The 25392-nt window shown below is 40.3% G+C and overlaps 1 protein-coding gene across 8 annotated transcripts in view; it reads left to right on the plus strand.

Annotated features, from left to right (window-relative positions):
* ENOX2 (ecto-NOX disulfide-thiol exchanger 2) overlaps positions 1 to 25392 on the plus strand; it is a 298480-nt gene that overhangs the window by 264814 nt on the left and 8274 nt on the right. For 6 of the 8 annotated variants that reach the window (XM_027097557.1, XM_027097550.1, XM_027097556.1 and 3 more), the window contains 5 exons: positions 3548 to 3729; positions 5939 to 6046; positions 10732 to 10840; positions 13713 to 13798; positions 16909 to 18452. In XM_027097557.1, coding sequence (XP_026953358.1) covers positions 3548 to 3729; positions 5939 to 6046; positions 10732 to 10840; positions 13713 to 13798; positions 16909 to 17040 — 617 coding nt within the window. In that variant the 3' untranslated portion in view covers positions 17041 to 18452. Of the gene's footprint in view, positions 1 to 3547; positions 3730 to 5938; positions 6047 to 10731; positions 10841 to 13712; positions 13799 to 16908; positions 18453 to 25392 lie in introns of those variants that run through there. The other 2 variants (XM_027097552.1, XM_027097555.1) reach the window with 2 other exon arrangements.

Genomic DNA, 25392 nt, shown 5'->3' on the forward strand with positions numbered 1-25392 from the left:
TTTAGATGTGTGTTGTTTGATCTCCAGGTATTTTGGAATTTTCCATGTATCTTTCTGTTATTGATTTCTAGTTTAATTTCATTGTGGTCTGATAGCATACCTAGTGTGATTTCTATTCTTTTAATGTGTTCAGATGTGTTTTATGATGCAGAATGTGATCTATCTTGGTGCATGTTGCATGTGTGCTTGAGAAGAATGTGTAATCTGCCTTTGTTAAATGAAACAGTCTATACGTGTCAACTGTATCCAGTTAATTTATGGTGCTGTTGAGTTCAACTGTGTCATTACTGATATTCTTCCTACTGGATTGTTCCACTTTTGATAGAGAGGTATGAAGTCTCTATAATAGTGGATTCATCTATTTTTTCCTTGCAGTTCTACCAGGTTTTGCTTCACTTATTTTGACACACTATTGTTAGGCTCATACACATTGTTTGTCATGTCTTCTTGTAGTACTAACCCCTTTATCACTATGTAATGCCCCTCTTTAGCCCTGATAACTTTCCTTGGTCTGAAGTCAGCTCTGTCTAAAATTAATATAGCTACTTTTACTTTTTTTTGATTAGTGTTAGCATAGTGTCTTTCTCCATTCCTTTACTTTTAATCTATATGTATATTTATATTTAAAGTGTGTTTCTTAAAGATACCACTATAGTTGTTTCTTGTTTTTTTATCACTCTGACAATCTCTGAATTTTAATTGTATTTAGACCACTGATGTTTAAAATGATTATTGATGTAGTTGGATTAATATCCACCATATTTGTTACTGTTTTCTATTTATTGCTCTTGTTCTTTGTTCTTCCTTTTGTCTTCTACACTTTCCCAGCCCTTTGTGGTTTTAATTGAGCATTTTATATGATTCTACTTTCTCTTCTTTGTTAGCATATTGGTTATACTTCTTTTTTATTACTTTTTTAGTGGTTGCTCTAGAGTTTGCAATTTACATTTATGACTAATCCAAGTCCACTTTCAAATAACACTATACCAGTTTGTGGGTAGTGCAAATACCTTATGATAACATAATCCCAATTCCTTCCTCCCATTCCTTGTATCATTGCTGTCATTAATTTCACTTATACATAAGCGCACGCACGCATACACACACACACACACACACACGCATACATAATTGAACACATTGTCAGTATTATTTTGAACAAACTATTATCTGTTAGCTCAAGAATAAGAAAAATTAAAGTTTTTATTTTGCCATCACTTTTTCCTTCTTTAATGTTCTTCCTTTCTTTATGTAGATCCAAGTTTCTGACTTATGTCATTTTTCCTCTGTCTTAGGAACTTCTTTTAACATTTCTTGCAAGGCAGGCCTAATAGCAACAAATTCCCTCAATTTTTCTTTGAGAAAGTATTTCTCCTTCACTTTTGAAGGATAATTTCACAAGGTACAGAATTCTAAGTTGGTGAATTTTTTTTTCTCTTAACACTTTGACTATTCTCTCTATTCTATTCTTGCTTGCATGATTTCTGAGGAGAAGTAGCATGTAATTCTTATCTTTGATTCTCTATAGGTAAGGTGTTTTTTTCCTCTGGCTTCTTTCAATATTGTTTCTTTCTCTTTGATTTTCTGAAATTTGAATGTTATATGTTTTGGCATTTATCCTGCTTGATGCTCTCTGAGATTCCTGGATCTGTGGTTTGTTGTCTAACATTAATTTAGACATGTTCTCAGTCGTTATTATTTTACATATTGTTTCCGTTTCTCTCTTTTTTCTCCTTCTGATATTCTCATTATGTATACATTACATCTTTGTAATTGTCTCACAATTCTTGCATTTTCTGTTCTTGGGGGGGTAATTTTTTTTCTTTTTTCTTTTCAGTTTAGGAGGTTTCTATTGTCATATCCTCAAGCTCAGAAATTCTTTCCCCAGCCATGCCCAATCTACTAATAAGTCCATCAAGGGGATTTTTCATTTCTGTTAGTGTTTTTGATCTCTGGCGCCATGCAGCTTGTGGGAATCTTAGTTCCCCAACCAGGGACTGAAACTGGGCCCTCAGCAGTGAAAGCACATAGTCCTAACCACTGGACCACCAGCAAATTCCCAATAATAGTTGTTTTAAATTCCCTGTCTGATAACTCCAACATTTCTGCCATATCTGACTCTGGTTCTGATCCTTGTTCAGTTTCTTCAAACTATGTTTTTTAGTATGCCTTGTAATTTTTTGTTGAAATCTGGACATGATGTACTAGGTGAAAGGAACTCTGTTAAATAGGACTTTTGTGGTATTGTGGTAAGATGTGGTGGGAGGAGAATCATGTTATAGTCCTATGATTAGGTCTCAGTCTTTTAGTGAGCCTATACCTCTGGACTTTGAACTTCACAAGTGTTTCTCAGTTTTTTCTCCCCCTTTAGGTGGGACAGAATGGCTAGAGGGGTCTGGAGCTGGTTGGTTCCCTGGGTTGGTTAGGCTCTGGTACTACCCCAGTATGTTAGGCTATGGTAAAATCATTTCTTCTGAAGGCAGCCCTTTTAAAGAAGAATATGATGCTCTGGCATATCTCAAGAGGGATTCTTTTTCCCCTCCCCTGCTGGAAGCACATAGGAATTTTTCTCCAGTGTTCACTCTGAGGACCAGGTGGAGCCCCTGGAGATAAAACTCACAAAAGTGTAGGGACCTAGCTATGACTGGGTCTCCCTGGAGTTTTTAACTCTCAGACTTATTTACACTGAGCCTACAGCAAATTGCCAAGTACAGTTTAGGTTTTCCTACCTTGGCACTGTTTCCTGTGGCAATATCTGCTCATGGGTTTCTGTTCTGGTAAGTTGTGATTCTCTATATTCACCTGTTTGTCTCTCCAATTTTGGGTATATGAGTTTGCCCTCTTACTTCACTCCTCTGTTGTATCTAAGAAGAATTGTTGGTTTTTTTCAGCTTGTTCAGCTTTTTACTTGTTGTTAGGATGGAGTGGTGACTTCTAAGCTCCTTAAATGCTAGACCATAAACTGGAAGTTTTTTTTCTTTTGGCCTCATTGCACGGCTTGTGGGATCTTAGTTCCCCAACCAGGGATCGAACCCGGGCCCTCAGCAGTGAAAGCGCAGAGTCCTAAGCACTGGACCACCAGGGAATTCCCCAGGAAGTCTTGTGTCTTAATTTTTACATTTACCTTTCCTCTATAGGATCAGTTAAGGCTGCATTTTTAAAAAATAACTGTCAGCCAAATTATTGTGTGGACAGTCATCAGTTCAAGACGATTAGCCTTCTATTTTATTATTACAGGCTCTTATTATTTGCAGCATTTCAAGTAAAAGTAACTGATGTTACCTAGAAATATTTTAGTGATGTTTGAGGTGAAGAATTTGAAACACAATGAGGACTTTTGTGTGTTGGAATTCTGTGTTCATTTACAAAAACGAGTCTTTGTGCTTTTGTGTCCATCTCTTGCTACCATGGCCAACTCAGATCTAAAGTTTCTCATTGAGAAGCTTTTTATACATGTCAATTTAAAACACCAAGTTTTCATGGTACTAAGGTGAACCACAACGGAATCTGGATATATGGTTTTTACTCCTTTGTATTGATTGTTTAGCCTTAGTATCACAGGCAGAAGCTCTGAAAGAAGAAAATGACAGCCTCCGTTGGCAGCTTGATGCCTACCGGAATGAGGTGGAACTGCTAAAGCAAGAACAAGGCAAAGCCCACAGAGAAGATGACCCAAACAAGGAACAGCAGCTGAAACTCCTGCAGCAAGCCCTGCAAGGAATGCAACAGGTAAAGACATTTTGGTCCTCTGAGCTTTTTGGAAGGATAGTAATCAGCTCCTCACTTGTAAAAGGGCCCCCACAAGCAAATAGAATAGCAAACCTCTTATTTTCTTGGTATTGTGTTCTCTGGCATGGCTGAGGAAGGGATTATCTATTGTAGTTCATGAAATATTCTGGTAAATGCAGAGATAGCAATGGATCACCAATTTTCAAAGAATGTGCATTCAGTAAAAAATACTTAACAATAAAACTACACTGAGCATAACCTAATCTTTTCTTTATGCTACGGAATGTACTTTGGGATCTGGACAGGGTCTCAAAGTCATTATGACGAACCTTAATTACTTAGATATGCAACAGTGCTGGTGAATAAGTATCTAGCTGACACAATGCTAAATAATACAGTCTTTTAGAAGAAATGGCGAGAATCCTACCCTTGATTTGGTTGGAAGGAGGGGTGTTATGGGTTTTTCAGTATCAGTGCTTTTGGGCACATAATACCAATGTGCTTTTGTTTTGTTTTGTTTTCAGTCATTTATGTGAATGAGTTTACCAGCACTTTATCCCAAGTATAAAAAGTAAAGTAAATAAGTGCATCCAACTGTAATTGCATTCAAATACAACATTGTGTAACAGATGGTCAATATCTAGAAGTTTTATGTAACCACCACAGCAAGCCTACTATTTAAAAGATATCAACATCTGTTTCCATTATAGTAAAGGAGTAGTACTTCTGAGTAAGGGTACTATCCTCTTCTGTCTTGCCAGACTACCAGCCATTTTCCTCACAACTTAAACTGTCCAATAATTTTTTAATTGTGTGCCTTGGAATTATCTAGGGCAAAGCTTATTGATGTTTAGAAATCACAAATTGTGAACAGGGAGTCTCTTCTGGCACTAAGAGCCCCATGTTCCTATTACTTCTGCTATCATTGTCTTCCTACGTGACAAGCAATATCACATTAATATTTCACCTTTCCTATTAACAAAATGTGATGCTATGTGATGCTATGCTATGTGATGTGAAGTAATGCTTACCTTCCTTTTACTGTCACCGTGGAGTTTAATTAGATCAGGGATCTAGTTTAATTACATCAAATATCTTTCCACCAAAAAATACATCTCCTCAGCTAGACTTCAAAGAATTTCAACCATGTACATCGTACTGTGTCTTTTAGCTCTCCCAATGGTCTTTTGCAAGCCTCTGAAAAGCAAAACTTTGAAAACATTTTCTTGTTGTTTTCCCCTCTTACCTTGATTTGAAACCACTCCACATAAGAATGGAGTGGTTCAATTTAAAACTAGTGAACTTTTTTTTCATTCCATCACTTCAAAAACTTCGGTGAGACAATTAGGTCTCTACCTCCTGAAAAATTAATTTTACTCATTTTGATTACTTTTTATTGGACAGTAGCCTTGTAAACAATGGTAAAATTTCTCCCATCTTATCCCCGATAGATGTATAGTATGTATAGTATGTATATAGTATGTATAGTATGTATATATGTATAGTATGTATAATATGATGGTTAAGAGCATGGGCTGTGGGGTTGACTCAACCTGGGTTTAAATCCCAGCTCTGGCACTGACTATCTGAATAGTCTTAGGCAAACCATTAAACCTCTCTAACCTTCAGGCTTATGTATCATAGTTTTATTGTGAGGCTTAAATGAGATCATGCATATGAAACCCTTTGCCCAATACTTGGCACATGTTAGATGCTAAATACATAGTATTTGTAGTAATCATTAATGATGAATCCAGTTCCTTGCCTACTGATAAGGGAACTAACATTTGTGAAATTTGGATTCTTTACTACTTTTCTCACAGAAGTTGAACTTGGCTTGGAAAATGGCTATTTGTAAGAATGCTTTACACATCAAGTTCAGTTCTATGCCAAAATCAAGATATTGTCCACATAGTATTAACTGCACCCTACCCTTACGTCTGGCTGGAATAGGAAAGTTAAGTGATTAGATCAATTAGTTTCTCAGACTCTTTCTAAAATATGAACAAATCCAAAAGATTCATAAGAGCCAGATAAAATAACTTCAAGTGAAAAGTATCTTGATTTTCCCTTTAGTATCTTTGCATGGAGAAATGGTTGTGTGTACTGGGGGAAAGTGAGGCAGGCCTGCCTAATATCTAACTTCAGCCAGTGTTTTTAAGTGAAGTGTGGCTTCTTAAGACTTGATTGTCTTTGGTCTTTCTTGTAGCATCTACTCAAAGTCCAAGAGGAATACAAAAGGAAAGAAGCTGAACTTGAAAAAATCAAAGATGACAAGTTACAGGTGGAAAAAATGTTGGAAAATCTTAAAGAAAAGGTACATGAGTACTAAGTGACCCTTTTCCCTTTCCCCCCTTCCCCCTTTTCAGTGACAATGAAAATGCCCTGGAAGCTCCTACCAATAGGTATCAATGTGGAATGGTTGGTTGATTGGGGATTAAAAGCCCTTCTCCAGGGTAATTCTTGAATCAAGGGCTCTGCTTTTAGGTATGAGTCCTTGGCATTTCTAAAGGTTCTGGAGAGTACACTTCTCAATGAATAAAATGTCCATCCATCCCTAACATTCCTCAGTCTTCCTTCTTGGAGAAGATCAGAGTATACACCTCATCCCTGCTTCATCTAGTCAAGGAAATAACAACATAGAAAGCCCGTGTGACACAAAATACTTTCAATTAAGCATTTCATTAAACGAAGGAACACAAGTACAACAGAACATTGACATGTCTTTGCCGACACTCCATCTAGTGTAATAATGAGCTGCTGCAGGTTGAAACAGCCAAAACCAAAAGGGGGGAAACTTAGAAAGCAAACAAGGAGACACATTATTCTAAAGCTAGATAATAGCAACTGGGAAGGCAAAATGGGACTTTGCCTAATGAGAGCCTGCAGCCATAGAACCTCCAGTGAGGACCTCTGAGAAAGTCTACGAACTTCTAGATAGATTAATGTATCTCAACCATGCATCTGGTGCCCAGTCTATTTAAGGTATGTAAAGTCTACTGATGGCGTCTCCCTGTCACACCTCTCTAATTTCCTTTATGCCTGAACATTCAAGTGAACTTATCCTCTGGAAAGAAAGGCCCATTGACCATAGCTGCCTGACTTAATGTCTCAGAAGAAAGAGAAGATTAGGGGACTTCCCTGGTGGCGCAGTGGTTAAGAATTTGCCTGCCAATGCAGGGGACACGGGTTCGAGCCCTGGTCCGGGAAGATCCCACATGCTGCGGAGCAACTAAGCCTGTGCACCACAACTACTGAGCCTGCGCTCTAGAGCCCATGAGCCATGACTACTGAGCCCACATGCCACAGCTGCTGAAGCCCGCTTACCTGGAGCCTGTGCTCCGCAATGGGAGAGGCCACCTCAATGAGAGGCCCACGTGCCACAGTGAGGGGTGCCCCCCCTCACTGCAACTGGAGAAGGCCCACGTAGCAACGAAGACCCAGCACAACCAAAAATAAATAAAGAAAAATAACAAAGAAAAAAAAAGAGAGAGAGAAGATTAGGAGCTTAGACCAAGAGCCAGAAATCAATTCCACAGTTCTACGGTTCCACAAGAGCTCGTACTTTTGCTCTTCTGTGCTCAGGGCAGGAAGATTCAATGCATACAGGCCCTGGGTGTGTTTGCCAGCATAGTGACTTCCCCCAGAGTGCCATTAAGAACTGGCAACCTGGGGGCTTCCCTGGTGGTGCAGTGGTTGAGAGTCCGCCTGCCGATGCAGGGGACACGGGTTCGTGCCCCAGTCCGGGAAGATCCCACATGCCGTGGAGCGGCTGGGCCCGTGAGCCATGGCCGCTGAGCCTGCGCGTCCGGAGCCTCTGCTCCGCAACGGGAGAGGCCACAGCAGTGAGAGGCCCGCGTACCGCAAAAAAAAAAAGAACTGGCAACCTTGGTGTAATTGAAACAAATGATTGAAAGTGTGAAGTGTTTTCTTCCGGAGGCCATTTGCAATATGCTTTTAATTTTTCCACTTCATAAAACCAACTCACTTTCCAGTTTTGTGGGTGTTATTAAAGAAATGAGCATAATCCCAGACAAATTCAGTTATCAAGCATTTAATTGAAAAGTGCCAAAGCTGCTCTATTTAGCAGGACTTTCCTCATACGATCAGAGCTTCTAAAATGTCCCAGAGCTGCTACTTAGCTCTGTTTCCCTTCTTGCATAAGATGGAGTGTGTGTGTAGTGTAGCCAGAAGACTCTAGATGAACGTGGGGTTATCCTAATGACATCAAGCTTAAAATCACTCTTCAGGATTGACATCACAAATTGACTTGAGGACATTTTCGTGTAAGCAGCTCTCTGCTTTGTAAAGTATTTCATTTAAAGAAGTGAAGGGTCAAATGGCATTGAAAAATCTTGCAATATTATACCTGAGTCTAAGTGTTTCCCATTTGCAACTAAATATACCTTGAAGTGGCAGCTAAAGAGGACAGGGAGAGAAATCCAACTGATAATCAGAAAAATGTGAGTCAGAATATGTTTCTGTCCTGTTATTTTAAGTGAGGTTTCCTTCAGGGAAAGTCATGACAGTTCATTATAATCTGATCTTCTCTGGGAAGCTGATTTGTGACCAAATATTTCAAACTGTCACAATTAGGTTAGGAAGCAAAGTACCATCACATTAGACTGCAAAAATAATTCCAGGTTGAAAGGAAAGCAATAAGTTTTGGTGAGGAAGGACATTTTTTCTTTTTGTTTGGGTTTCTTGACAGTAAACCACAGTGTGAGTTATTGTCAGTGTTTTGCAATATAACAATGTGACTTATGTCTGTCTTACTGCAGAAAGAACTAGCTCTTGGAATCTGCTAGTAAAATTCAAGGTGATGTCATGAACCCTCCCTTGAATTCTGATCGCCCATTTCCTACTACCTTATTGGCCATTCTACCCTTAAAAGAGCCATTAAACTTTTTTTTCCAGTTTGTTTCCTTTTCATTTATTTTTAATTTAACATTTTAACTGTGTGCTTCTGTTTAAATGAAGTTTATGTTATAAACACTCTGAGATCATTCCATTATTTCCAGTTTTAGGAAAATACTATTCCTCTCTTTTCTGTAACTGTTGAATATGCTTCATAGTAATTCATAATGTTTTATTTTTATTATTTTTCATGATTAATACTGTCATCTGTGAAATTAGTTGTTTTATTTGTGGGGATCTAATTTTTTCTGAATTGATGATGTATCTTAATAAAGCAGCTTCATATTTGTTTATAAAAAAATTCAAGGTGATAAGCATCCCTTCAATATACCTTCTAATTTTTTAAATGCCAGCTATAATAAAACTGAAGTCAGGTTTCAGTAAGGCTACATTTTGATTCAAGATGGCTAAAACTTCTCAGGACGTCTACATATCTTAAATGAACCCCAATCTGTTAAACTCTCACACTTAAGAAATGGCTTGCTGGATCATTTAATGTTTTAAGGGGGTTAGAAGCACATGTACAGCCCGTGGCTTAGAAGTGAGCCAGCAGTTTAAATCAAACTTGGCATGATGGTTACTGACTGAATTGGATTCTAAAGACCAAAGATTGAATAGGTCATCAAGAAAGGTTTCCCTTCTGACTACAGCCTGGAAGCCTGTAAATCCACAAAACAACATGTCTTGCAGCAAAGACCATTAGTTTCATTCAGGGGCAGCATCCTGGAAGCTTTGAAGGCATCTTTAAAGAAAAAAGAAGGAAACCTGTCCCTGCTGAGGGCTTTTGGAAGGAAAGAAGTGATGAAGCATCCGAGTCATCCATGATCTGCTCCCCCCTCCGGAACATTTCCCCAGCACTCTCTTTTACAACAGCAGCGAGACTGAAGCACTGATTTCTTTTATTCCTTCTTCTGAAGGCTCCTGCTTCACATTTATAATACAGAAAAGATGTTCTCAGTACCCAAAGAGAGAAAGAAAAACCCGAGAACGGTCTGGAGGCATTTTTCAGTTTGGCTGCTGGTCATGGATTTCACCTGAGTATCTCTTATGAAACATACCCACTATGCTCAGAAAGAGAAAACTTTCAACAACAAAGAAGTCCACTGTCATGGTCATTTCTTGCTGTAAAGTCATAAATATCCTAATTGATAATGTCCTTATCAGAGAAAAGAGAGAGCTGATAGTCAATAAATAGAGGCTCTAATTTTTAGTTCAAGAGCCAACAGTTGATTACCTGTGAGTGGATCGGCCACACTGTAGATTCTCCATTCCAATATGGGACTGACCTTTAGCATAGTGTGGACCTAAAATAAAAAAGAATGGTCCTGGGCTTCCCTGGTGGCGCAGTGGTTGAGAGTCCGCCTGCCGATGCAGGGGACACGGGTTTGAGCCCTGGTCTGGGAAGATCCCACATGCCGCGGAGCAGCTGGGCCCGTGAGCCATGGCTGCTGAGCCTGCGCGTCCGGAGCCTGTGCTCCGCAACAAGAGAGGCCACGATAGTGAGAGGCCCGCGAACCGCAATGAAGAGTGGCCGCCTCTCGCCACAACTAGTGAAAGCCCTCGCACAGAAACGAATACCCAACACAGCCAAAAATAAATTAATTAATTTAAAAAAAAAAAGAATGGTCCTTTTCACATTGGGTGGCCTGGGATGAAATCCTGGCTCTACCATTTTCTAGCAATGTGATCTTAGACAAGTTACCTGATTTATCTGAGCCTCACCTTCCTCACCTGTAGAATGGAGATAAAACATACCTAACAGTACCTGGCATCTTACAGACAATAAATGTTGGGTCTGGTTCCCCAGACTACTTGCATAGAGTCAAGAATGATAAAGGCAGAAGGGAAAAAAAAGACTAGTGAAGATGAATGTCTAAATTTTTGTGTGTGTTTTGAAGGCTTATAAGGAAGCTTTGGATTATTGGTGATGCTTTTGTAATTTATGCTATTTTTCCTCCCATTCAATAAGCAAAATTGCACAATATTGCTTTCGAGGTGCCGTTAAGAAGTTCCCTGCTGTATAATTGAAACCAAGTCTGTTACCATATAAGGTGCACTGACCCAGGAGACATATTATTCCCACAGGAAAGCTGTGCCTCTAGACTGTGTGCATCGAGCCAGGATAGTGACTACCCTCTGGAGAAGACCCTGAACAGCTGTCCTATCAAATCTGAACGCGAAGCACTGCTAGTGGGTAAGGAAGCTAACACACACATTCAACGGATAGAGTGCAGTGGAGTGGGGGGAAGGATTAACCTAAGATGCATAAGCACATGCCAAGCATTTATGAAGCATGACAGTGCAAGGACCCAGAGTCCTGAAGACAACAGGGTAAGAACAAGTACAGATTTCAATCAAAACGGTAATAGCGGCTCCCAGCCCTCTTCAAACTCCTGGTGACCACTGCCACATCCAGTGTGTCAGTATAAGTGCTATGCTAAGAGGGGGTCCACTGGAGAAACACGTTGTAGATTTTTTAAATCTCTAAGCAAAGATAGGTGAGCCCTCTCACTCCCACTCAAGGGACAGTGCAGACATTGTTTGGCAGAGAGCTTCTCCAGATGGGCCTCCGGAGAAGGTGTGTGTCTCTCTCCTGTCTTTCTAGGTTACTGGCAGGTGACTCAGGAGGCTGTCTGTGGGGTGTTGGACCCTGGTGGGCTCTGATGAGATAAATGCTACAATTGCTCTCGTTACATAAAATTTTTTTCACAGAGGCAAGATAGCATAAGTGGTTAATGAATCAGACAGAACTGGCTTTCTGTCTTGACCCCACCATTTCCATCCTGAGCTTCAGTTCTTCCGTCTGCAAAATGGGCATAATAATATTACCTGTCTAAAAGTAGCTGCAAGTATTAAATACGACAATTCATCTAAATCACTAAACACAGTGCCCAGCCCATAGTAAGCCCTCAATAAATGAGACACATTTTGCACTTACAGCACTATTCACAAATGCTTGTTGACTTTATATTCTATTTGGAGAACAGTGGCAGATTGAGCCCCTTTAAAATGACTAAAATATTCAGTCATTTAAAAGGGGCTAATCTTGGGCCTCAGCAGATAATCCCAGCTGCCTTCTAGGAAGCTGAGCCACACTGTAGCCTCACCCCAATCTCAAAAGTTCTCCACACTAATTAGCTTCTGCATATTTTAAAGATACATCCGCCTCCTTCAGTAATGGATATTGTACTCAGATTTAACACTTTGATATGTTAATAAAGATGCACAGGGGGATCTGCCAGTGAGTCTTCAAGAAGAGTGACAACTTATTTCCGTTTTCGAACTCAAAGTTCTTTAACAAATTGGCATGGCAACAGGGAGACCTGTCAGAGAAGAGCTATGGGTAGGAGGAAACCTCTGTAAATGGATAGTTCTAGAAACAAAGATTCTTAAGTGTTTAGTGTTTTGCTTTTTAAAGAAAGTAGTCTTGAACTCACAGAAAGGAAAATCTATTTTTTAAATTGGTTATTTGGGTGTGAACCCACAAAAACTGCTTCGTATTTTGAAATCTATGGAGTTACTTCTTGGCATTTGACAGGATTTCTTGACCATAGTATCTAGAATTCCTTTGAATATGGACTGTCTTCTTCAGAATTTAAGTTTCTCAGCTTGAGTCAGTGTTTAGAAATTCAATTTACCAAGTCATTAAGAGTAAAGTAGGGCTTCCCTGGTGGCGCAGTGGTTGAGAGTCCGCCTGCCAATGCAGGGGACGCGGGTTCGTGTCCCAGTCTGGGAAGATCCCACATGCCGCGGAGCGGCTGGGCCCGTGAGCCATGGCTGCTGAGCCTGCGCATCCGGAGCCTGTGCTCCGCAACGGGAGAGGCCACAGCAGTGAGAGGCCCGCGTACCGCAAAAAAAAAAAAAAAAAGAGTAAAGTAGTGTTATAAGTAATAGTATCCATTTTGAATAGAGTTTTGAACCCTACCATCAGTTCCTCCTGGATCCTCCAACCCACCCGCTTGCCATCTAATATTGGAGGACTTTTACAGAGAACTTATTTGAACTTTAAGCTACAATTTAAACTTGTGATATTCTTTGTCAGGTGCTTAAAGGGATATAGACAAGTTATAGTTTATAAACCAAATCAAATTTAGCTTTTATTTCCTAGCAGTTTTCAGCAAACTAAGTTCTGGGTCTGTTTGATATACCTAAGATCTTATGAAAGGAGAGGAATTCAAAAAAAAAAAAAAGAAAAAACAGTAGACTTTTGAACAATTTATATGCTGCCTGTTGCCAGAGAAAGAAGTAGTATTAGCAGAATTAACCTGGTGGCCAGAATAATCAAGGCAGTATGTGTAGCTGCCAATCACTCCAGAGTTAGAAATCATGCACATCCCTGGAGGCTGTAAATTGCTATAAGAATTCTGTTACTTGAAGAGATTCAGGGCTCTGAGGACAAACAGAATGCTAGTCACCACTTGAATGAAGGAAATGTTTGGCTTTTCTTTACAGACCTACTCACGGAATAAAACCCAAATACAATCAGCAGATTCTCTTGTGAGAGGCACAAGGTTAATCAGGCAAAGTACATGATTTGTACTTTTGCCACAACAGCAAGACATTATTAAATGCATAAGAGGCTAAAATCCAATTTAAAGATGGTTCAGAGGAACTGCAAAAACCCAGCACAATCTAAAGTCATTGTAAAAGTCTAAATTCATTGTAAAACGTAGAACTCAAATGGCGTTTAGCCATCATGAATGATGGAAGTGACTCCTCAAATGCCAGATTTTCTGCATGCGGTATAGTGCAGTGAGAGGCAATACACATAGTGGTTGAGAGCAACTGTCTGGATTCAAATACCTGCCACTTACCAGCTGTGTGACCTTGGGCAAGTTGCTTAAACTTTCTGTGGCTCAGTGTCTTCTCATCTGTGAAATGGGGATGGTAGGTAATACCTACCTCACAGGGTCGTTGTAAAGATTAAATGTGTAAAATACATATAAACTTAGAATAGTGCCCAATACATATGATGTACATATGAGTTGACTCTTGCTAGACGCTATCATGTGGCATCTCAACGAATACAATGCTCAAGTGTAACCTCCATGCTATTGTCTCTATAGGGATTATCTCCACATTCCTTCATGTCCACCCATTTGGAGCAAGCATTGAATATATCTGCTCCTACTTGCACCGTCTTGATAATAAGGTATGTGGGGGCCTGAGATGGCCATGCAAGGCGATGTAGGGTTCTTTGTGAACAGGTGGCCTCACTCTCCTCAAGCACAAATAAGTCATTAGCAATCAGTGTAAGGAAATTTCCCTCACCTATTCTCTCACTGTGATTCAGCGTAAAGTTTCTCTCTTGCTAATAGGGTGACCGTCTGTCCCTGTTTGCCTGGGACTGAAGGGTTTCCTGGGACTTGGGACTTCTAACGCTGACACCGGGGAAGTCCCGGGCAAACCTGAATGAATTGGCCACCCTACTTCCAAGATATATCTTAGAAGAATTTTCCTCCTTTTACTTTACATATCATATGCTAATTAACAAATATTTCTCACCAGTCAAACTTTTGCCCTGGGCCTTTAGCCATTAGCACTGCCATTATCTACAATGACACAATCAAGGCAGGGACAAAAAGAGTTGGAACAATAAGTCTGTAATACAGACTGCATATTTGCTCACAGCTGATCTCATGGGCTGGTTCCTTCCCTGAATGCTATCCTGTGGGGGAGCTCACAAAGCATCAAGAGCAAGGGTAAGTGCCAGTTCCCTGGAAAGTCAAGGATGCATGCCTCATATAGGCAGGAGGGGACTCTTGACCCCTCAGAATAAATAAACTCATGATACAATTTTTTCAGAAGCAGCATTCAGTTAAAGCTGCTCATGGATTGTACTCACTATTTCATAGGATCTGGGCCTTTTGAGAAGTGCCATTGGAATGCAGACTTCTGACAGTTAGATGTCCAAAATGTTAAGCCATTTAAGCATATATCCTCTTTTTAACATCTTTATTGGAGTATAATTGCTTTACAATGGTGTGTTAGTTTCTGCTTTATAACAAAGTGAATCAGTTATACATATACATATGTTCCCATATCTCTTCCCTCTTGCGTCTCCCTCCCTCCCACCCTCCCCATCCCACCCCTCTAGGTGGTCACAAAGCACCGAGCTGATCTCCCTGTGCTATGTGGCTGCTTCCCACTAGCTATCTACCTTACGTTTGGTAGTGTATATATGTCCATGCCTCTCTCTCACTTCGTCCCAGCTTACCCTTCCCCCTCCCCATGTCCTCAGGTCCATTTTCTATGTCTGTGTCTTTATTCCTGTCCTGCCCCTAGGTTCTTCATGACCTTTTTTTTTTTTCTTAGATTCCATATATATGTGTTAGCGTACGGTATTTGTTTTTCTCTTTCTGACTTACTTCACTGTGTATGACAAACTCGAGGTCCATCCACCTCACTACAAATAACTCAATTTTGTTTCTTTTTATGGCTGAGTAATACTCCATTGTATATATGTGCCACATCTTCTTTATCTATTCATCTGTCAATGGACACTTAGGTTGCTTCCATGTCCTGGGTATTGTGAATAGAGCTGCAATGAACATTGTGGTACATAAGCATATATCCTCTTAACAGAGGCACTGGCCCATTTGGTAATCCAGCTGTGGTGATACATCCTCCTCACGGCATTTGTTTTAGTTTTAGCTAGCACTTGCCTGGCATTTATCTCTGGGAAGTGATGCTATTCTGCAATTAAGCGGCCAGCCCATTGGCAGTGAAGGGAGGGATTCAATGTGAGCACCAGGACCAAGTGGTCTGTTGAGGTGGTTTGAAACTGAACTCTGTGTCAGTAAAAACGATCCGGTTTTTTTAATTGCAAAAATAATGCAAACATGTTCTCTTTAAAATGTAAGCAATATAGAACTACAGTAAAGGCAAAGGGAGAGTTCCCCACAGTCCCATCTCTCAAGGATAACCATTGTTAACAGTTTGGCATATCTTATTTCAGACCCTTTTTTATACATCTGCTGCACCTATATTGTATGTATATATCTATAAGCATTATAGATTTATGTTTTTTGAAATGGGGATTCAACTCTACTGATACTGTGCAGTGTGCTTCATTCACTCAACTGGATACAGTCCACTACTAGCACTGGGGAGAAGGCATGACCTCACTCCTAGTCTAGTGCCAGTTCCTCCTGAGCAGCTTCCTGCCAGGGTAGTACCAGGGCCTCCCAAAGAGAGCCTGCAATGGTACTATAAGAATTTGGGGGTCCCTTCTACCACCTTTATAAATATTTACTGTGACAGCAACTTGGGATTTCTTTAAGGATCCCATAGTGCTCTTCAGCCAAGCCCTAGTATCCAGGTTCACAGTTAGGAAAGTTGCTACTATGCTACTAACATAAAGATGAAGCAAACCCTAAGGGTCAACAGATTTGTTTTTGTTTTTATATTGGTGTGTGTGTGTGTGTGTGTGTTTGTGACAGAGAGAGAGAGAGAGAGAGAGAGAGAGGAGTGGGGAGAGGGAGCAGAGAAGTAGGAACACAGAGCATTCTCTATTCCTGTCACTTTTCCTTTGTGAACTAAGACGGGTGTGAAGACTTCTGCTCTGGTGGCAGCCATTTCTGCCTCCCTCTCTTCCCCAAAGGCTTTGTAGCTTCAGTGGGCCTGAACGTAACATCACCAGCACTGATAAGCCATCATTCAGCTGGCTGCAGACCCAAGCCTCTCCGCATGACCGACACCAGCTCTTTCCCAGAGAAAGCTTGGTGGCGATCAATCTCAAAAACATCATGCTAAGTGAAAGAAACTAGTCACAAAAGACTATATATTGTACAATTACACATATATGAAATTTCCAAAAACTGCAAAATCACAGTGAAAACGATCTGAGTCAGGGTTTGGGAGTAAAGATTGACTGCAAAGGGGCACAAAGGAACCTTTGTGGGGGGGTGATGGAATGTTCTAAAACTGAATCGTGGTGACAGTTGCACTATTGTATAACTTTACTAAAATTCATCAACGTGTACATGTAAAATAAGTGAATTTATTGTATGTAAATTATGCCTAAATAAAGCAGTTATGAAATACAGAAACAAAAAGAAATTTCAGTGGACTCAGGCAGTCCAAGCAGAAGGCTTCCATCTGTAATCCACTCAACCGACACATACACACACACAGGGAGGGGAAGGTCGACCCCACGCCTAGCACACACACGTGCGCGTCAGCATTCTAAAGCAACATTGGGGAAGCCAGATTAGGAAGGTGGGACTGGTTCTGAATGGAGATGTCCTCTCTGTCCCACAGATCTGTACCAGTGATGTAGAATGTCTCATGAGCAGACTCCAGCATACCTTCAAGCAGGAAATGACTGGAGTTGGAGCCAGTCTGGAGAAGAGATGGAAATTCTGTGGCTTTGAGGGCTTGAAACTGACCTGAATCCCTTTGCCTGACAACCTGGGATCCTGAAAATAAATGTGTGTTGGACAAGCTTAGAAAGTGATTTGTATTTTCAATGGTTTTCAAGTGGAAATTGCTTTAAATTTGTCAATTCATTCCTGGAATATCTTTTGACTTAAAATAAGGATCCTAGAGCAGCACCTCAAGCTACAGGCCCTGGAAAGAAATTGACTCAAACCTCAAGTGCTGTAACTTCCTCCTTTTCTGTCAATTGGTTGTCTCTTTTTATTAGTAGTATTTAAAAAGGCCTGAGGCTACAGAGTATTTGGGGTGTTTTCAGTGTCTGTACTACTGTTGTAGACTTTAGTATTTTTTTAAACACTGTTAACTGAAATGTTTTGATGATTTATATGTGATTTGTGTTTCAGAACTTCTCTTCACATTAATGTTGCTACTGGTGAGAGGAATGAAAGGAGCACTAGGGACTCCATAACTGACATTGTCTTTCCAATTCCCAGTAGGCCAGTAAGTGAATAACATATCAGTGTCTGCTAGAAGGTGCTTGACCAGGTTCACCTTTTAAAAGACAAAGCATGGTTTGTGGCTTTTTACAAAATTACTGTGAACGAAAAGTTGACAAATGTTTCAAAGTTATTTTCTCTAATGTATCAGATAAAAGGTTTATTTCAGAATTTTTAAAAAACTAGATGTATTCACAGAAAGCAAGTGTCCAGTATGACTGGCATGTGTATGTGGTATTCAGAGTCACCTTGTAAATAGCCTGCTTTTAAAGGAGGGCATGTTTAGTTTTCTATGAATTAAAACACACGTGTGTGCTCACAAACACACACACACACACACACACACATTAGCAGAAGGGATTTATTTTGATATGCTTCCCCTCTGGTCTTCTTACAAAGTCTGGTGGTCCCTTTTCTTCTGCTGTCAGTGTGTTGAATTGCAAACCATGTACTGCTGTAAATACTATGTTTACTTCATGCTGAATGTCTGCAAAGAGTTGATATGAGTATTAATAGAAAATTCCTGGTAATGAATAAATAGTAGGCTAGGGTGTGTGAAGCTTTGCACAAATAGGTCGGCTCCACCTAGAGTCCTGAGAACTGGGACTCCTGTAGTTCTGCAGTGCCCACCAGCAGATTACAATGGCAGAGTGTGCGTGGACCAGTCAGGAAGTCCTGGCTGATGGAAAAGAAATGGAAAGGATGAGAACTGGGGACTAATATCCTGAGGCAGAGATGGTATTTTCTTCTGTGGTGTTGGTGGTGCTTGTAATAACATAAGCATGCCCTCCCTTGAGTCTTGATTGAAAATAAGAGAATGTACTAAGCAAAGTCAGTGAAGAGTATTTCACAAAAATACTTTGTAAATCACATGTCAGTAGTGTTCAAAGTTGTATTTTTAAAAGATAAATATTCCTTTTTTATACCTCAGTTTGGTGTCCTGTTTTGAATTGCTTGCTCTCTAAGTAATCCTTTAGTAAATCATCTCAATTTCTTCCTTTGAGTTACCAGAATATTGGAAGAAGATGCTAAATCTTCTGCTTTGACAGCTAGAAAACAGGATTCCACAGCAGCCCATTCATGCTGAAAGCTGGCTTCCCCCTAAGCAACCAGCTGTGGCACCAGCAGGAAGCGAGGGTTATTCTTACAGTAGCTTCCTCAATGAAGCATCGCTGTCATCAACGCTACAGAAGGCTTTGATTCATCAGTCTCAGGGGTCGTGCAATACCTTGTTTTAATAACACCTATGAAATAGGGGAAATTTGCCACTTAACAATTATTTCTTATTTAAATAAGTTAAATAAAATGCATTTAAAGCAACTGCCACACCCAGGCCCCTTGCTCTCCTTCACTTGATCTACTTGTAGTACAAATGCTCTCTTCCTATTATTCCTGCCAACTTAGTCCAGGTGTACTTCTCCCAGCCTGCTTGAATATACTAGTTGTAATGGTGAATTTTGTGTGTCAAGTTGGCTACACTGTAGTGCCCTGTTGCTTGGTTGAATACCAGTCTAGATGTTGCTGTGAAGGTATTTTTGAGATGTGATTAACATTTAAACCAGTAGACTTTGAGTAACATATCTTACCCTCCATAATGTGGGTGGGCCTCATCCAATCAGTTGTAAAAGACTGAAGTCCTCCAAGGAGAAAAGAACTGTGCCTCCAGATTACTTTGGACTCAAAACTGCAGCATTAACGCCTGCCAGAATTTCCAGACTGCCAGCCAGCCCTGCAAAATGTCAAACTTTCCAGCACCCGAAATCACATCAGCCAATTCCTTAAAATAAATAAATAAATACATATATATATATATATATATTTATACACACACACATATATACATATGTGTATACACATACATATATATACATATATATGTATGTATGTATATATGCATCCCATTGGTTCTATTTCTTCGGAAAGTCCTAATGCACTAGTCCAGAGTTGTTCAAAATGTATAAAAATAGAGTATGGGGACATATGTATGCATATGGCTGATCCACTTTGGTGTACAACAGAAACTAACACAGTATTGTGAAGCAATTATACTCCAATAAAGATCTATTTTAAAAAAGAGTAAAGGAGAATGCTACAGCAGTGTTAAAAAAATAGAGTATGTTTGCATTATATTACATAATCAAATTGCAGCACATACCATCTCTCACAATCCTTTTCATTCACCATAGAAATCTATTAAAGAAGCTATTTTTCCTTACAAATGCTATTTATTGTTCTGTTGTTCCTCCTGAATTTTGAAATTTTACTGTTTTGTTATTTTTAGGAGATACAGTAGTTAGATTTTTCCAGATAATAATGAATAGAAGCATTCTTTTATTTTACAAATGATTATTTCATCTCCCTTCCTAGTCCTGTGACATCACCAGTTCTGATTTTTTAATATTACCAAGTTGCTTGTTAAATGTCTTCAATGCAAATGGAAAAGTTAGTTTTCAGAGCAAATCTTGGATGCATATCTGTGTTCAAGTTATACAGTGTTTCATATTTAATTGTGCCCCAAAATGTATGCTTTTCATATAATGCAGAATAAACTATGTTACTTGAAAAGACAGCATAGATGTGCAAGACCTTTTGACTCACCTGGTAGGACTGGGTGAGCCCTTCGGATTCTTAGCTGTCTTGGACAGTCTATCAAAAAGACCTGGATTCACTTTTCACAACTGCTACCATCTACTGAGCAACTGTTATGCTCTCATGCTGCCTAAAGTCATTTACCACCTGTGGACACAATGGGAGCTTCCATTTTTTAAATTAAGGAGAAATAGTACCTTCCCCAGAGAGTGGTGGTCAAGATTCAATAAGATAGTACCTGAAAATTGCTCAGCCAGTGCCTCGCCCAGAGTGCATTCACAATAAAGAGTTATGATTTTATGATTATGGTTCAGTCAAAAGTAATTAAGAGTCGTGACCTTGCTCTCATTTTAAGAAAAATGTTTTTGTGTTCACACCTAGAATTGTGGGGCTACATCATGTTGCTAGGCCTCAAGAAAGGAAATTCAGCTGTTTAAACATATTCGGAACATTAACTCAGTCCCAGGCACTCTGCCAGACACTGTGGTATACAAGAACCTAGGGGCAGGACAGGAATAAAGACGCAGACGTAGAGAATGGACTTGAGGACATGGGGAGGGGGAAGGGTAAGCTGGGACGAAGTGAGACAGTGGCATGGACATATATACACTACCAAACGTAAAATAGCTAGCTAGTGGGAAGCAGCCACATAGCACAGGGAGATCAGTTCGGTGCTTTGTGACCACCTAGAGGGATGGGATAGGGAGGGTGGGAGGGAGATGCAAGAGGGAGGGGATAGGGGGATATATGTGTATGTATAGCTGATTCACTTTGTTATGCAGCAGCAACTAACACAACAATGTAAAGCAATTATACTCCAATAAAGATGTAAAAAAGAAAAAAAGGAGCATGGCTGGCCCTTGCCCTCAGGGAGCTAGAAGGGTAGGCTTTAACACACTGAGCTTAAATTCTTCATCGTTTACTACAACTGTGAAACAAACGTAGATAGCACTTCCTTGTTTCAGCTGAGACTCTGAGTTGAGAAGTTCCTAAAAGGCAGAGATAAGATTTGAATCTTGGTCTGCCCAACTGAAAACTCAAAACTTTCTAATGGCCCAGTATCTTATTTAACCTCCATATCAACCCAATTGCTAAGAATTATTATAAACCCTACGTTGTATTCAATACATTCACATGCCATTATAGAGAACCTGGTATGTACAAGCCTTGGTCCTAGAAATTCAAAAGGGAACAAAGTATGACCTCTTCCTTCAAGAGTGGACACTCTGGTGGGGATGCCTGCTAAATGACACAGTCGTGTACAAGATTCTGCAGGAGGGACATCAGGAAGGTTCACAAATGTCAGGAAGTGTGAAATATGGTAAGAAGAGAAAACAGGCTCAGAAAGGTTAAACATCTAGTATGTGACAAAGTCTAGGATTTGAGCCCAATCTGCCTGGCTTCAATTTATTCTCTATCATACCGTGGTCCCCAAGGCCACTTTCTAACACTGTCACTTAACCTCTCTGAGCCTTTGTTTTTTCATCTATAAAGTGGAAATCTAAGTGTACTTCCCTCAAAGGGTCATTTAAGAGGCTTTGCTCAGTGCAAAGTGCCCGGTACTAACTATGCTTGGCAAAATACATACTCAGTAAGGAGCTATAATAATTATTCAACTAATAATCATATTAACAATGCTTTAATGACACCAGAGCTACCTTTCCAGTATTGGGAATCCCATAGGGCCACAGGTAACTCAAAAGAAGAATGAGACTGGCTGGTTCAGAAAAATTCAGGAGGTTTTACTGAACGATGCTCCATCAGAGGTAAGTAATGCCTGGCCCAAGCCTGACATAGGGAAGAAACTTCCTTCTGCTGTCTTATGATACAGTCTCCAGTAACCTTCCAATTTTACCCCTCCTATCACAGGACAGACCACATGTCATAAACAAGGCGGCCAGAGGGGCCTTAATCTTCTTTCCCATATCCCAAGATCCATAACACCATTCCATTCTTCCAGTTTGGCAGGAAGCTTTGAAGATCTCAGCTTGCCTAAATTTTCTATCTGGGTGGAAGATCTCAAAGGCATACTGAAGCAATTGCTTAGGGCAACAGAAGGAAGGAAAAGGAATTGATCACACACAAGTACAAGCATTCAAGGCTGTATAACCTTATGGAGATGATCTCAGATCTTGGGTAGAAAATGGATGCAGGACATAAGAAAGAGTGTTCTTTACCTAACTGTGCTCACTCCAAGTCTGTTTGAATATTAGATTACCCTAAAATTGATAGATCTCTGGAGCATCAGACCTCTGCAACCTTACTCCTCAACAAATACCTCATATTGTGCTTCAAAGTGTTTTCAAACCAACTCTGTACACAGACATTATGTCATCTGGTCTTCACAACACCCTGCAGGGGCAGATGGTTCCCTCCCCATTATTGCCATGAAGGAAAACAAGTCTCAGAAAGAGAAAAGCCATACCCCAGGTCACACAGCTACGTGGATGGTGGAGCTGGAGTGAGAATGCAGGACTCCACTGAGTCCTCCCAATTTCCACCACCCTTCAGAGCCTCTGCCTTGTATGGCTGAGAGAGTATAAAGGAGGGGTTCTTAATTTTTGGTGCCATGTACCCCTTGGGAAATCTGGTGAAGCCTGTGAACTCTCTATCAGAATAACATTTTTAAATACATGAAATAAAATACAAAGGAAACCAACTGTATTGAAATAATACCCTTATCAAAACACATGTGTGACATAGTAGCATATGTGCTCCTATAACACATTAAATAGCAACGTGCAATGACAGGTCTAATAACTACTGTAATTCTGAAGTAGATAAACATAAATATTTCAAAAAATCTGCAATAACTTGTGATACGATAATATCTGTGATACTTGTGAAAAAGTCACAGGTCCTGCTAATACTTCTGTACTTTGTTCACCTACATTTATAATGGAAGAAAACTCTAAACTTCAGTTAGAGGTTAGTGAAAATCTAAACGTATTTTTTCCATCCAAATTCACACACTTCCTAAGTTCTTCCCACAGTCTCTAGGTTAAGAAAAGAAACTCCTGATAGAGGAGGTTGATGAAATATAAAGTGAGAGCACCCAAAGTGGCACCAGGATTAGTTTCATTAAATATATTAACGTTTATAAATTAGAACAGTGCCCATCACATAGTAGCAATAAATTTTACAAATGATAGAGATACTGATTTTTTTGTACATTTTGAAATGGTGAAATTCTAAGTCAATACAAAACTGGCAGGAGAGTCCCACAAGTCTGTATTTCTGGGTGAAGAAGTGACAGATGAGCTTCAATGTGAGCAAACACAAAGTACTGCATTTAGGAGAAAATGAGACAAATGCTATTCACAAGATGTTAGTCTCCAAACCATCAGTTCTGGCAAAGGAAAGGGATCTGGGAGTTGTTGGAGAGAAGTCCAGTGTGTGGTTGGAATCATAAAAAGACAACAAATTCTAAACACGTTAAAAAATAGAAACAAAATATAAGACATTATCTTATTCCCATTTTTTTAAAAAAGTTTTGTACCCACACCAGTAAAACAGTTTGTTTCCATGTGGCTGGACCTCAAGACATGAAATTCAACATTTCAATTCAAACGTTGCTCAAGTGCTTATTCTGTCCAAGACATTCTACCAGCAATAGGGGATGCAAGGATGAATAGGAGAGTGTACCTGTCCTTGAGGAGTTTGAAGGAGGAGCTCTAAGAATCAAGATTAGTGGGTTTTAATACATGAACGAAATATGTTCTACCCAGTGGACCAGAACCATATAGTCCAAGAGAGAAAAACCTGGAATGTTGAATTCAGTGTTTTTCACATAATAAGCTCCTTCACCCTCCCCTCTCCTGCTCCCTCTCCCTCTGCCTCTCTCTTTCCCGCTCTCTTTCACTCACTCACTCACACACACATACACACACACACACACATATACACACACAGAAGCGTGTGCAGCACTTAGCAACACCGGTATTACAAGCAATCATGCTTTGTTTATTCAGCAATAGAAGACGTTGAGGTATTTAAATGAGTTTACCAGATAACTGAAACATGCCCCTTCCAGTACCAACCTTTTTAAAAAATCAATTTAAATGAAAACATTTCTAAGATGTTTTACATCCATTCCCATACTGTTAAACAGAGGGTTCTTGATCTGTCCTGACCTTGCTGTGATGACTCCATATCAAATGACTCAATGACTATTAACTAAAAATGTTAGTTATGAGAAAACTACTGAGAAAGAATATTCTTCCACTAACTCAACTACACATGGAACAATGAAAGGGCTGATTCCCTGATAAACATCCTTGCTCATTAAATGGCTAAAACCAGCCTCCAGCAGCCATAACTAGCTATGCTAACCCAGGCTCACCATTCTAGAAATGCTGGGGCTAAGAGCTGCTCGTGGGACCACTAGCAGGGACATTACTCTGAATCTCAATGGTCTGGAGGGCTAAAGGTGCCTGCCCCCTCTGCTGACCTAACAGCCCGTGGAAAAGGACACAGTATTGTCTCACTATTCTCCAACCTCTGCCCAAATATGCTAGTGAGAAATACTACCATGAAATGGACATTTGGTTTATCAGACAGCTAAGTCACGAGAATTGGACTCCCCGGTTCTGTCACTGGCCCTGAGACCTTAGGCAAGTCACTCAGCCTCTGGGTCCCATGAGTGGGACAGCAAGAGAGAGGATGCTGGCATTGCTGGCTACATTTTTCTTGCTTGCTCACCTAATAGAACCAAGTAGGGCCATGATAGGGTCCATCAGACTGTGGCAGCCCAGGTTGATGAGCATTGTGTTCTGGCCAGTGTTCAGAAAGTGAATCTGCACTGTTATCAACTTGGCGAGCCAGAGACAGTGCAGGGCCTATGGCAGCGAGAGTCCTGAGGGACAAAGGTGGAAGAAGCCACAGGTAGAGACACTTCATTGCCACCATCTCCCATGTGAACCCTCTAGCAACTGTATTCACCCCTTCTTCCCCCAGTTGGCCCATGACTCCCTCCTCCTTCACTTGGAAGGGCACAGAGACAAAATAAAATCATACCTACTGCAGACACCAAGCCCCAAGGCCAGTCTGGAATGACTCTCTATGGTTACCTTAGCATAACTCTGCTCTGCTGCATCCAGCATCAGAGTCAGAGCCTCTAGCAGCAGCTGCTTCAGCTAGTGTGCAACCTTGAGTCTGTCCTCTGCAGTGGAGTAAAGGAGGCTTGTTGAGTCTGTCTGACCCCCAAAGCAGGCTGTTCTCACCCCAGTCACTCGTAGTGACAGAGGGCTGGAATAGAAGCATCCCAGCTCACGTTCACAGG

This window comes from Aethalodelphis obliquidens, unplaced genomic scaffold, assembly GCF_003676395.1.
Source record: "Aethalodelphis obliquidens isolate GAN/ISIS:26980383/991018 unplaced genomic scaffold, ASM367639v1 scaffold115, whole genome shotgun sequence".
Lineage (NCBI taxonomy): Eukaryota > Metazoa > Chordata > Mammalia > Artiodactyla > Delphinidae > Aethalodelphis > Aethalodelphis obliquidens.